Genomic DNA, 13,728 nt, shown 5'->3' on the forward strand with positions numbered 1-13,728 from the left:
CTGGGTGCCTGCTGAAATCAATCAGCAGGCACCCTGCGACATTGTGCGGGGGGGTCCTGTGACCTGTGTCAATTCAGACCTGCGGTTTGCGGCATTTACGGGTCGTTGCGGAGGTCGGTCGGCGGTGCCATCGGGTCCCCATGCGGCTGTAATGGGGACCCAATGGCATGGAAGGCAGCACAATGCCTTCCTTAGGCATCGGCGCTGCCTTCTGGTGAAGAGCCTGTGAGATCCAGCCCCCTGGATCTTACAGGCAGGAAGCTGTATGAGTAATACACACAATGCAGCCAATGCATTCCAATACAAAAAAACTTTCCAAAAAAGTTGAAAAAATTAGGTTTCCCCCCACCCCCCAAAAAATTTAAAGTTTCAAGTTTAAAAAAAGACTAAACGTAATTTCCCCCAAATAAAGTAAAAAAAAAATTGTAAAAAAAAAAAAAAAAAAAGTAGACACATTATGTATCGCCGCGTCCGTAAATAAAAACTGTGCTAAATAAACTTTTTTTTGTCACCTTACATCACTAAAAGTACAACAGCAAGCGGTCAAAAAGCAATACGCACCCCAAAATAGTGCCAAACCGTCATCTCATCCCCCCAAAAAATGAGCCTCTACACAAGACAGTCTCCCAAAAAATTAATAAAACTATGGCTTTTAGAATGTGGAGACACTAAAGAATCATAAAAAAATAAAAATAAATGCTTTGTTATGTAAAACTGAAACAAACGACCAAAAAAAGTTGTCATATTTTGTATTGTCGCATCCGTGACAACCTGCTCTATAAAAATACCACATGATGAATGTTGTAAATAACAAAAAATAAAAACGTGCCAAAAAAGCTATTTCTTGTTATCTTGCCTCACAAAAAGTGTAATATAGAGCAACCAAAAATCATATGTACCCTAAAATAGTACCAACAAAACTGCCACCCTATCCTGTAGTTTCTAAAATGGGGTCACTTTTTTGGAGTTTCTACTCTAGGGGTGCATCAGGGGGGCTTCAAATGGGACATGATTTAAAAAAAACAGTCCAGCAAAATCTGCCTTCCCAAAAAAGTATGGCATTCCTTTCCTTCTGCGCCCTGCCGTGTGCCCGTACAGCAGTTTACGACCACATATGGGGTGTTTCTGTAAACTACAGAATCAGGGCCATAAATATTGAGTTTTGTTTGGCTGTTAACCCTTGCTTTGTAACTGGAAAAAAATTTATTAAAATGGAAAATCTGCCAAAAAAGTGTTCTTGTGGAACACCTAAAGGGTTAACAATGTTTGTAAAATCTGTTTTGAATACCTTGAGGAGTATAGTTTTTAGAATGTGGTCATTTTTGGGTGGTTTCTATTATGTAAGCCTCACAAAGTGACTTCAGACCTGAACTGGTCCTTTTAAAAAGTGAGTTTTTGAAAATTTCTTAAAAATTTCAAGATTTGCTTCTAAACTTCTATTCCTTGTAACATCCCCAAAAAATAAAATGTCATTCCCAAAATGATCCAAACATGAAGTAGACATATGGGGAATGTAAAGTAATAACTATTTTTGTAGGTACCTATTACCATGTATTATAGAAGTAGAGAAATTGAAACTTGGAAATTAGCAAATTTTTCCAAACTTTTGGTAAGTTTGGTATTTTTTTTATAAATAAAAATGATTTTTTTTTTTGACCAGTGTCATGAAGTACAATACGTGACGAAAAAACAATCTCATAATGCCCTGGATAAGTCAAAGCGTTTTAAAGTTTTATAACCACATAAAGTGACACTTGTCAGATTTCCAAAAAAATGGCCTGGTCCTTAAGGTGAAATATGGCCGTGTCCTTAAGGGGTTAAAGGAGTTCTCTGGGCTTTTAATATTGATGACCTATCCTTAGGATAGGTCATCAATATCAGATCGGCGGGGGTCCGACACCCGGCACCCCCGCCGATCAGCTGTTTGAAGAGGAGGCGCTCCTCTTCACTGTTTAACTTCTCGCCATTGCCTCTACAGCGGTGAGCAGGTGTAATTACATCTAACCGTCCCATTCATTTCAATGGGACGGATCGCTCCTATACAAGTATATGGGAACGATCCGTCCCACTGAAATGAATGGGACGGTTAGGTGTAATTACACTTGCTCACCGCTGCAGAGGTGACGGCGAGAAGGTAAACTGTGAAGAGGAGGCAGCGCTGGCACGGCATGTTGGCATTTTTTTTTTCTGATCCAGGGCCCCAAAATCCCTACGTTGACATAGATTTATAACATGTTGGCTGCTTGCAGCTACCACTAGTGGGAGCATGGGAGCTCAGTGCATACTGCCTTATTGAGTTCAATGACTAATAGTCTGCAGTATGCTCCTTTTAGCTCCCTCTAGTGGTGACTGCAGGCTGAGAATAAAAAGGCATAAGCCCTAAAAAAAAAAAGTAAAAATATTTTTTTTTCTACTGACCACAGCTGAATTTAGTTGTTTTGTATAGTTGCTGACCATACAATATGCTTGAAGCAGACTGCCATCCACTGCGCAGCTAATGGCTTTGTTTGCGTATTTGTTACAGGTTTTTATGCTGATAAGTGGAAAGATTATCTGGTGGCGAAGAATCCTCCAGTGACGAAAGCTTATTTTGACACGGCTTCGAAGAAACCATTTTGCAGTGAGTGAAATTGAATTTGCATAAAATAAAAGCTGTCAGACTGAGATAATAGTGGCTCGGGGAAGTTGACGACATTTGCTTGGAACACTAATTGCTTTAGACTGAGCATTGTGAGCCGTGAATAATAATGCTGGGAAGAAGGGCTGCTCAGGGTACACGTTTTGTCTTCCGCTTTGGCCTAATTCTTTGTTGTAGCAGAGTTGGGGCTGATCCCTGCTCTTCAGACACGGATTTCTTTTCACAGAGGGACCTATTTAAATACTGTTGTGTGGTCAGAGCCGCTTTTGTTCTCTTGGTTGTGCAGTGATCTTTCATCTTTTCTGTGCTGCAGGGGCGCACAAAACAGAATTATCCCCGCCACTCCAGGGACAGGCTAAGCCCGCATCTCTCTGATAACAAAGAGAACAAGTGAACAACATGACCTTGATTTAGAGAAAATGCAGTAAACATACAAATATAATTGCAGAAAGCACAGAACTAGGCTTGTAGATGTACAAGTGCATGGGAACTCCAGTAGTCATTCAGTGAATGGATAGTAAGTCACGGCAAGGGGAGCATTGTAATTTATATAAAGGAATTCAATGGGAGACATTGAACACGTAAAACGATATTTACTCCCTGCTTAAAATGGTTATTATGGTGGGGTCCATAATTAGGTAAAAAAAAAAAAAAATGCATGAACAGGGAATAGTTATATTAAATGGGATGTCCCTAGTGATTACATTTTTTACATATAAGGTAGAATAGCTTAAAAATTTGAAGAAGCATTACTCACCTCACCTATCCCCCCCCCCCCACCACCACTGCTGATCAAATGCTTACTGGATGACCGCTGGTCTCCACTTTCTGGTCCCAGTTCAACACACAGGATGTGGGAGGGGATGTCTGCTCAGCCAATCAGTGACCACAGTGATTGGCTGAGCAGGCATCTCTTGGCAATTCTTGTGCACCAGTGGGGATACAGTAAGAAAAATGGTTACAGTGGGGTACTACTTAGATGAATAATGTTTTAGTTATTTTATTTTTTGCTTTATTTTTTTAAACCCACTAAGCCCTTTTATAAAAAAAAAAAAAAGTAAACCCTTTTTCTAGCTCTAGATATGCTCAAAGAAGATAAACAAACAGACGCTATATTATAGACTTTTCTTTTCATTGAGCGCCACTTAAGGATTTGTAGAATCTTGAAGCTTTCTCCATCTCCTCTAAAATAAAAAATAAACTTTTAAATAGCTTTAATTTTTTAAAAGAATTAAGCCGTTTTGTGTCTTCAGTTCTTATACAGGCCAAAATGTCCTCATGGTTACAGACTACAAAAAAAACCTGTGTAGTCTTATCCAGCAACAATGTATTAAGATGGCACATTAGAAAAATGTCTTTCAAACCCGCCAATTTTGGCGGGACCCCCAACCATCGTATGGGGGCCTCCTGCCTCTCCTCCAGTGGCAGTTGTCAAAGGAGATAAGGTTGTGCAGTTGGATTTCAATTGCCCGATGTTATTGTTCTTGGGTGCCATGTTTATACGAGGTGCCAGAGGAGTCGGACATGAGCTTCTTCCCCTCTCTCCATTCACAACACATGCACACTTCATTTGATTGACAGCATGCATGTGTATGGGAGGATTGGGAGAGATAGATTGGGTCAGATATTTCATGTGTATGATTTGCCTTTCTGTCCTTCCTCTGCCTCCTTTCCAGCCTATAGACAGGAGGACAAGGGGCTGATGGAAGGGAGTAATACGTGACTAAGATAAGGAGGGAAGTAACTGATTTCTGTGCAAGTGTCTGAATTTCCTCAAAGCACTGTCCGAAAGCCCGGGGGAGACCAACCTGCAATGACTCGTGCTCATGCTTACTGTTTTAGAAACAAATTCTATACTAAATTCCCCCTCAGTCTTCATTGTGGAAATATATATTATAGGTTTCACAGAATGGAAAGTAATGGAAAGGCAAAAAAATAAAATAATGCATTCATCATGTAAAGGGCCAGCAACCTCTAATAAAATGCATGCAGTCTGATTCAACCACCTGGCAGTACTATGGGTACTTTTTATCGGTATGTCGGGCAGTCTACTCTATCTTGTGGAATATTGCTTTGGCGTCCGCCACACTTTGAGATAGACTGGCCACCTGGATCTAAGATCTCCACCTCACAGCTTGGGAATTGTAGAAAGAGTTAAGAATGGAATTGCATTCCTGTGCTTATTTGGGAATATTGCAAAGTGAACTTACAGTGAGACTCAAGGAAGACTACTACCAGCATTGTTACTGCTGATGCACAGCTATTGGGAAGATTCTACTCTGTAATACATCTCAGAACTGTGCCTATTGCTGCTATATGTACTGCAACTCCCATTATCTATTAAGTCAATAGAGCTATTTATTGCAACCAAACGGATGTGGTCATTGCATTAATCTGCTGGGCCCTACCTACCTCTGCCCTCCTGCCTTGCACCCATCCACCTAAAATCAAGGGCTCCCCAGAAAACACCAGTCAAGAGCCCCTAAAAGTGTGACCCTAGGGAAGAAAAGATGCACTCTCCATTCACTGTACGGCCCCAGGAAATGTTGGAGTTTGGACAGCCACCGTGAACTACTACCAGTCCTGTCAGTTGCACAACTACCCCTCCCCTCCTCTTAGCACCAGAAGAAAATAACGTACACATCAGGATGAGCAAAATGGTGTTCTTGGACAATGTTTGGCTATCTGTAGATTTGATTACTGGGGGTTCGTCCAATAAGACCCCCCCCTTCCTTCTTCCCCAGTCATCATCATAAAGGGACCATAGCTCTCATGCAAGCTCAATATATCCTTTTGATTAGGCTAGTTTCACACCAGCATTTAGGATCCGGTAGGCTGTTCAACGCCTCATATAAACATAGCCCTAAAAACATTAAGTGACTAGGATTAGCTGTAGTACAAAGCAAAATGACTGCTCCTACGTAAGGCTAGTCTCCTACTAGCGCTTGACGAATCTCACGTCATTCCGGCATTGCCCGAAGCCTTCAAGCCCCATTAACTGTAATGAGGACCAGCGGAGATCCATTCACAATCCAGCAAATATGCGATAATCGGCCAGAAGAAAACCACTGCTGGACAGCGATGTTTAAGCTTCCAGTAATGCCGGAATACATAAAGATAAGGCAAGTTCTAGTCTGAAACTAGCCTCACATAGGAGCAGTCATTTTGCTTTGTACTACAGCTAATCCCGTTCGCTTGACATTTTTAGGGCTATGTTTATACAAGGTGCCGAAGAGTGGCTGCATCTCAGTAGAGGTGATTCTGGAGCTTGCATAAAGTTAGTCTTTAGGGAGACAAGTTGGTATAGGGAGTCCTTTTAGACCAGAAAATATTTCTTTAAAGACCAACCATGGCCACTGCCATCGTCTTAATTCCCAGGTCTAGATTCTATTGCATGTTGGCTAGGTCAATGATGGGGAATTTATTTTTCTTTCAGTATTTCATTATTTCTTGGAATTCATCACATTAAATGCTGAACCACATAGTGGATACATCACCATCAAGCTTGAGTCTACATCGGGAAATGTTACAGAATCAAAGCTTAACCAGTAAGTAGTACAAATCATTGCTACATGTGACAGCAATTCTGTGACGAAAAATTGGGGGTCAGTCAGCACATCCAGTGCGCAGGTGCACGTTGCCATGGCTTAAAGCAGAAAGGCAAAAAAAATGTACAATGCAACAGCACTCTGCAAACCAAATAAAGTACAATAATGCCAAAGTAATAGAAAGTATTCTGGTTCAAATGCTACGCTAATAAATTTGAGATGCTTGGCAAATCATTTTGTACAAAATTATTTGGGGCCGTCTGCTAAACGTCAAGGCGATCTCAGTAATATGGGAACCTAACACTAAATACCACATTAACTGGTGCCATACTGGCCTCCATTACATTCAGGGAATGCAGGTTCCACATGCATGCCGTGCCCACATTATATTATGCCTCTTATGGTGCCAAATGGCCTCCATTATATTCAGGGGATGCAGGCTCCTCATGCATGCTGAACCCACACTATATAATACCCCTTTGGTGCCGGCCTCCATTTTGATCAAGGAATGCAGGTTCCACTAGCATGCTGAGCCCACTCTGTATTCCACCCTACCTGGTGCCAAATGGCCTCCAATACATACAGTGAGAGTAGGCTACAGCTTTATAGCTATACTAATTAAAATCAGACTGTAGACTGTGCTTTGCAATTTATTTTAGTATTGCTCAAGTCTTAAAGATGTCTAACCAAATTTTTAAGTTTAAGGGTACATACAAATTTTTCAGGTTTTCAATATTTTAGTGTGTGTATATATATATATAATTTATTGTAGGGGATTAGCTCTTTTCCAGGGATTGCAAACACACACTTCTTCACAGACACCAGGATTTAGGGGCCAAACTGTGCTTTATTGTGGCACACGGCATAAAGCAAAAACACACAAAGCCAAAATAAAATACCTTGCCCGTCTGGGCCCTAACTAAACACATAGGTTTCCCTGACTCACCTAAAGCGTAGCACAGTTCACACCTGTGATGAGATGCGGCTTTCCCAGCCCAACCTTCAGCAGCCTCCAGGCTGCTCCCACACCAGTGTCTCTTGGGGAATCGTGGTCTCTCAGCCCTTCTGGCTCAGACCACACAGAGCCACTCCAGCCTTCTGTGTGCAAGTCCCCCCAAAGTCCAGGCTATTGCATAGCCTCGTGGCCCCTCAGCCTGGCTTATCTGAGACCACACTGACAGAGCCTCACCAGGCCTCTGTCTGCACACTCTCCAGAGTGAGACACAGAGTGAGACACACCCAAGAACAAGTAGCAGGATTAAATAGGCTCCCTGGACATGAGCATGCCCTAAGTCCCGGACCGGAGCCTGGGGAAAACACTTCAATGTTCACATTGCAACATATCCCCCCCCTCTGTTCAAACCTGTGGGGGTGAACACATGTACCAACTGGATGCTCGTGACAGGGCATCCGCATTTTCTTGCCATCGCCTGGCTCAACCTTCCCCCTGGAAGATGTGGTCCGCGTCAGAGGCTTCCCTTTATTTTGCCAGACCCATGCCATCAGCGCTTGGTTTGTCACACTCATGAGTTTATTACTGAGCTGACAAGGCCTCTGGGATTTTCTTGCCCCTCTCATGAGCAGGTACTGTCTTTTTATATTTCCTGGCTTCTGCACAGGCCCCTCACGTCCTTTCTTGGACTGCGGCAACTCTTGACTGAACTGGTCCCAGTCATGGTCGTGTCCAGACCCCTTCTCTTTTGCCTTGCGGGGCTCCTTCTGCAGAGCAGGTTTCTTATGTCTCGCTCCTTTTCCACATATCTGGACCCCTTTACCATTATTCTCAGTAGGGGTTTCTTCAGGTTTGGAGCCAACTTCAGAGTCTTCTGCGTCTTCAGTGGCTTTTCCCACTTCAACAGTCGCTCTTTCCGCCCTAACCTTGGTCTCTGGGACATCCAAGGTTTTCTCCCATTTTAAGACCTCTGCCTTAGCTTCTTTGGAGTTTCCATTTACTTTATTATCCTTTTCATCCTTCACGGACTTGGCCTCATATCCTTGCCTTCTTAACGCCTCCTCCTTCTCATCAAGGTTGGAGGCACTGGGGACATCAGGATCTTCACCAGACTCGTTGCCCTCTGGCAAACCCTCTAGAGGTTCACTCAGGATATTGTTCCCCAATCGCTTAAGCTCTAGTGGAGCCATATCACAGTAGTAGACACCATCTGTATGCTGATCGTCTGTTTCCTGGTATTTCTTCTCCAGCAGACCGCTGGCTTTCTGTAAGGCACTGACGGCAGAGGGAACATCTTTCATGACCAGGTCCTGGCTACTTATTGCCACGAGTCTCTTGGCCTCTGCATGCACATCAGCACCATCAGTTGGGTGAACAGAAAGATTTTCCATCTTCTCCACCTCGGTCGGCACCACGGCGCCACCATCTCCAGACCCATTCTTAACAGGCTCTGGCTTAGACTTCTTCAACTCATAGACGTTCTTCCTGACATCATCCTTTGAGCTCATGAGATCTTCCATCCCTGCTGTGAGTTGTCTGTTCAGCCTCTCACATTTATCTCGCTCCTCAAGCACTTCTTCAAGGGATCGAGCCAAGGAGAGTGTCTCCTGTTCCAGATGCTCTTCACTTGGCTCTGCTGCAGCCGATGTAGGAATATCACCATTCTCTTTTGGCCACCCTGTGGGGGTTCCACGCAGGGTCTCTTTAAGCACTTTGTTTGTATCTACTGCAGTCTTCTTCGGTGACTCTGTGAAGACATCTAGTCCCTTCTCTATCATATCTAGGGACTGTGTGGAGAGAGAAAAATCTTCAGGATTGCAGCTGTACTGACGCGTCAGGTCATCTACCCCTGCCTGGGTATGGGTCTCAGACACTAGGCTGCCATCTCCCCACTCAGCTCTCGTCACGTCAGGTATAACTGTCGTCTGGTCTTTACTAGTGACTACCTGAATTTTGCAATACCTTGACTTGGTAGCTTCCTTCTCGGAGTTGCTAATGGCCACAGCGCATATATCGCCTATGTCACTGGTGTCATTATAAATGCTGACTTCTAGGGGCACTGCCGAGTTAATCCCTACCTGGGACATTACTTTATGGACCATAAAACACTGTGGAGACTGCATGTCCACCTCTGGTACTTGTGATACTCCCTCTAGGACTGCTACCCTTTCTTGCATGTTCACCAGAGTAGGATTGCTCCACTCAGTGCTCACAACATCTATCTGCACTTCTGCATCATTCACATGTTTCTTATCAGCACCATGGTTTTCAATAGGCAGTATTCTTTCCCCATGGCAGTCAATGTGCAGCTCCCTTAGGCCTTCATTTACACGGGCAAGTACAGGTTCTGCAGGAGTTTCGTCACTATCTGCAGATGTGTCTACCTTGCCCCATAACAACGAAACGTTATCACAACCCAACATCACCTCATATAAGAACATATTTGTAACATCAGGTCCACAATACCCAGTTCTCACTGGAGACTCCCCCTCAGTGAGAACCACCTGCACTTGCTCAGGCTCTCTTTCAGGTGCCTGGTTCACATTACTTATATGCAATTCTTCAAACCTCCTGATCAAGTCATAAAGTTCTTCATGAATAATAGCAGATGAAGAAAATAAAGCTTCATCATCATTTACATTTTTACCACCAGGGGGCGCTTCTCCCCTGACCACAGCCTGCAACGGAAAAGGTATGTTATCAACATCAGATATTTCACATGACATCCCACTTTCATTATGCATTTCCGCCAACCTGGCACAATCACCTTGCACCTTATCGGCACCATTGTCTCTAATGGTCACTTCACTTAAAGGATTAGGTACCAGTTCTGCAGGAGTTTCATCACTGACTGCAGAAGTGTTTCCACTTCCCCACAAGTCACGGAACAACGGGAAATCATGGCCCAACAGTCCTTCATGCGTGAGGGTAGTTCTCCCAGCAAGTCCATAAGTCCCAGTTCTCACCGCAGTCTCACACTCAGTGAGAACCATCTGACAGTTCTTATTAACCGCATGACTGTCCCGTACACTAAGCATTATATTACTTTTCATATGGTCACACACTTTTGAGACAGTTTCTAGCCTCGGTGACATATCACCCACCGACCCAGCGGGTGGCAACTGCCGTCTGCTCAATGTCACTGGGTCTGTTACACACGGGATAATCGGAACGATCTTACCGATTGTCGTCACGGATTCGGCACTCACGGGAGATGAGGGGAGTCCAGGAATATCTCCAGCACGGTCATCACCCTTCTCCTTAATACAGTAGTTGCCACGGGAAACGCCTTGGCCTTGACTCCAGCCATTCTCCAGACAGTCACTCCATCTGCACCCTTTAGGACTTTGCGCACACGTGCAGGAAACATAGGATCTCCTGAGAGCTGCACCACTCTCCACCTCCTTTTCTTCCCGACGGTTGCCCTTGGCAACGGCATATCTTTGCTTTTTCTCCGTCGTTCCCAGCACACTGCCGACCTCTTGGAACTTTGTGCAGGGTCCATACAGCGTTAAGGACCCTCTATTCAGGGCTAGCTGCAGCTGCGCCTCCAGATTGGCCTGCCTCAGCTGCTCGGTGAGATCCTCCATCCACCCCATAGCAACAGACAGCCCAGGCACCAGAAAAATTTTCAGCAACAAGTCCACTAACAGAGAGCCGGCCTCCAGGTGTCTCACTCTCAAGAGACAATTTCAGCATTCACAGTCTCTTTTGCATTGCAGACATTAAAGTTTCTTTCCCAGGGCTGCTGGCCCTTTAAATCCACACAGCAATTTCCTTTGCAACATAGCAGAATTCAGCAGCACCTGCTCTTGCCGTTGCCCCTAGCAACCAGTTATCTCCTTTCAGCAGGGACGCTTGCCCGCATCCGACACCAAATGTAGGGGATTAGCTCTTTTCCAGGGGTTGCAAACACACACTTCTTCACAGACACCAGGATTTAGGGGCCAAACTGTGCTTTATTGTGGCACACGGCATAAAGCAAAAACACACAAAGCCAAAATAAAATACCTTGCCCGTCTGGGCCCTAACTAAACACATAGGTTTCCCTGACTCACCTAAAGTGTAGCACAGTTCACACCTGTGATGAGATGCGGCTTTCCCAGTCTGTCTAGATGTCGGTCTGGACGTTCTTTATGCGCGACCAAACGACTGGACCGAGCTTCACCAAATTTGGCACACAGATACATCAGGTGTCCGGGAAGGTTTTAGGCCAGGTCTAAGCTCTCTAGGACGTACCGTTCCTGAGATATTTCAAAAAAATTACCCACATTAGCCAATACAAGCCTGCAAGTCTTTCTCTTTAAATCCCAACTGCTATAAACACAGTTTTACTCCAGGATTCCATAACAACCCAGCCATTTTTCTTTACTGCTTAAAGCAGGCATGTCCAAACTGCGGCCCTCCAGCTGTTGCAAAACTACAACTCCCAGCATGCCATAATAGCTGTAAGCTATCCAGGCATGCTGGGAGTTGTAGTTTTGCAACAGCTGGAGGGCCGCAGTTTGGACATGCCTGGCTTAAAGGGACAGGCACTGTGGAGGTCACTATTATTAAATGGGTGAGCAATGTGGAGGTCACTGTTATTAAAGGGGCGGGCGCTATGAAGGTCCCTGTTAAAGGAGTGGTCACTGTGAAAGTCACTGTTAAAGGGGCAGTCACTGTTAACCCCTTAGAGACCGCGCTCATTTTTCCTTTAAGGACCAGACCATTTTTTGCAAATCTGGACAGTGTCACTTTATGTGGTGATGACTTTAAAACGCTTTGACTTATCCAGCCCATTCTGAGATTTTGTTTTTTCGTCACATATTGTACTTCAGGACACTGGTAAAATGGAGTAAAAAAAAAACTCATATATATTTATAAACAAAATCCCAAAATTTTGAAGAATTTGCAAATTTTTAAGTTTCATTTTCTCTACTTCTATAATACATAGTAAAACCTACAAAAATAGTTATTACTTTACATTCCCCATATGTCTACTTCCTGTTTGGATCATTTTGGGAATGACATTTTATTTTTTGGGGATGTTACAAGGCTTAGAAGTTTAGAAGTAAATCTTGAAATTTTCAAAAACCCACTTTTTAAAGGACCAGATTTAATAAACTTTGTTAACCCTTTAGGTGTTCCACAAGAATTAATGGAAAATAGAGATACAATTAAAAAATTTCACTTTTTTGGCAGATTTTCCATTTTAATAATTTTTTCCCATTTACAAAGCAAGGGTTAACAGCCAAACAAAACTCAATATTTATGGTCCTGATTCTATAGTTTACAGAAACGCCCCATATGTGGTCGTAAACTGCTGTACGGGGACATGGCAGTGCACAGAAGGAAAGAAATGCCATCCGGTTTTTGGAAGGCAGATTTTGCTGGACTGGTTTTTTGACACCATGTACCATTTGAAGCCCCCCTGATGCACCCCTAGAGTAGAAACTCCAAAAAATGGACCCCATTTTAGAAACTACAGGATAGGGTGGCAGTTTTGTTGGTTCTAGTTTAGGGTACATATGATTTTTGGTTGCTCTATATTACACTTTTTGTGAAGCAAGGTAACAAGAAATAGCTGTTTTGGCACCGCTTTTATTTATTTTTGTTATTTACAACATTCTTTTGACAGCTTAGATCATGTGGTATTTTTATAGAGCAGGTTGTCACGGACGCGGCGATACCTAATATGTATACAATTTTTTCTATTTATTTAAGTTTTACACTGATTTCATTTTTGAACAAAAAAAAATCATGTTTTAGTGTCTCCATAGTCTGCGAGCCATAGTTTTTTCAGTTTTTGGGCGATTTCCTTGGGTAGGGTATGATTTTTGCGGGATGAGATGACGGTTTGATTGGCACTATTTTGGGGTGCGTATTAATTTTTGAACGCTTGCTATTACACTTTTTGTGATGTAAGGTGACAAAAAATAGCTTTTTTTTTTTACGGTATTCACCTGAGGGGTTAGGTCACGTGATTATTTTTTTAGAGTATGTTATTACGGATGCGGCGATACCTAATATGGTATCCTTTTTTTATTTACTTTTACACAATAACAGCTTTTTTAAAACAAAAAAAATGATGTTTTAGTGTCTCCATATTCTGAGCCATAGTTTTTTTTTATTTTTTGGGCGATTGTCTTAGGTAGGGGCTCATTTTTTGCAGGATGAGGTGACTGTTAGATTGGTACTATTTTGGTGGGTATACGCCTTTTTGATAGCTTGCTGTGTTGTACTTTTTGTGATGTAAGGTGACAAAAAAATTGTTTATTTAGCACAGTTTTTATTTTTTTACAGTGTTCATCTCAGGTGTTAGGTCATGTGATATGTAATAGAGCCGGTCGATACTGACGCAGCGATACCTAATATGTAAACTTTTTTTTTTTCCTCAATTTTTTACCAATTTTTACTTGAAACTTAAAAAATTTTGGGGGGGAAAACTTTATTTTTTTAACTTTTTTTAACTTTATTTTTTGTCCCACTTTGGGACTTTAACTTTTGGGAGTCTAATCCCCTTTACAATGCATTCCAATACTTCTGTATTGGAATGCATTGGCTGTATGAGTAATACAGTGTGTATTCCTCATACAGCTTCCTGCCTG

The 13,728-nt window shown here is 42.9% G+C and overlaps 1 protein-coding gene across 1 annotated transcript in view; it reads left to right on the top strand.

The window, feature by feature from the left end:
- Window positions 1-13,728, top strand: part of LOC122932477 (lipase member H-A-like) — a 51,493-nt gene that overhangs the window by 35,179 nt on the left and 2,586 nt on the right. The window contains exons 7-8 of the mRNA XM_044286909.1: window positions 2,525-2,620; window positions 6,075-6,186. Of these exons, the coding sequence (XP_044142844.1) occupies window positions 2,525-2,620; window positions 6,075-6,186 (208 nt within the window). The remainder of the gene's footprint in view (window positions 1-2,524; window positions 2,621-6,074; window positions 6,187-13,728) is intronic.

Source organism: Bufo gargarizans, chromosome 3 (genome assembly GCF_014858855.1).
Source record: "Bufo gargarizans isolate SCDJY-AF-19 chromosome 3, ASM1485885v1, whole genome shotgun sequence".
Taxonomy (NCBI): Eukaryota; Metazoa; Chordata; class Amphibia; order Anura; family Bufonidae; genus Bufo; species Bufo gargarizans.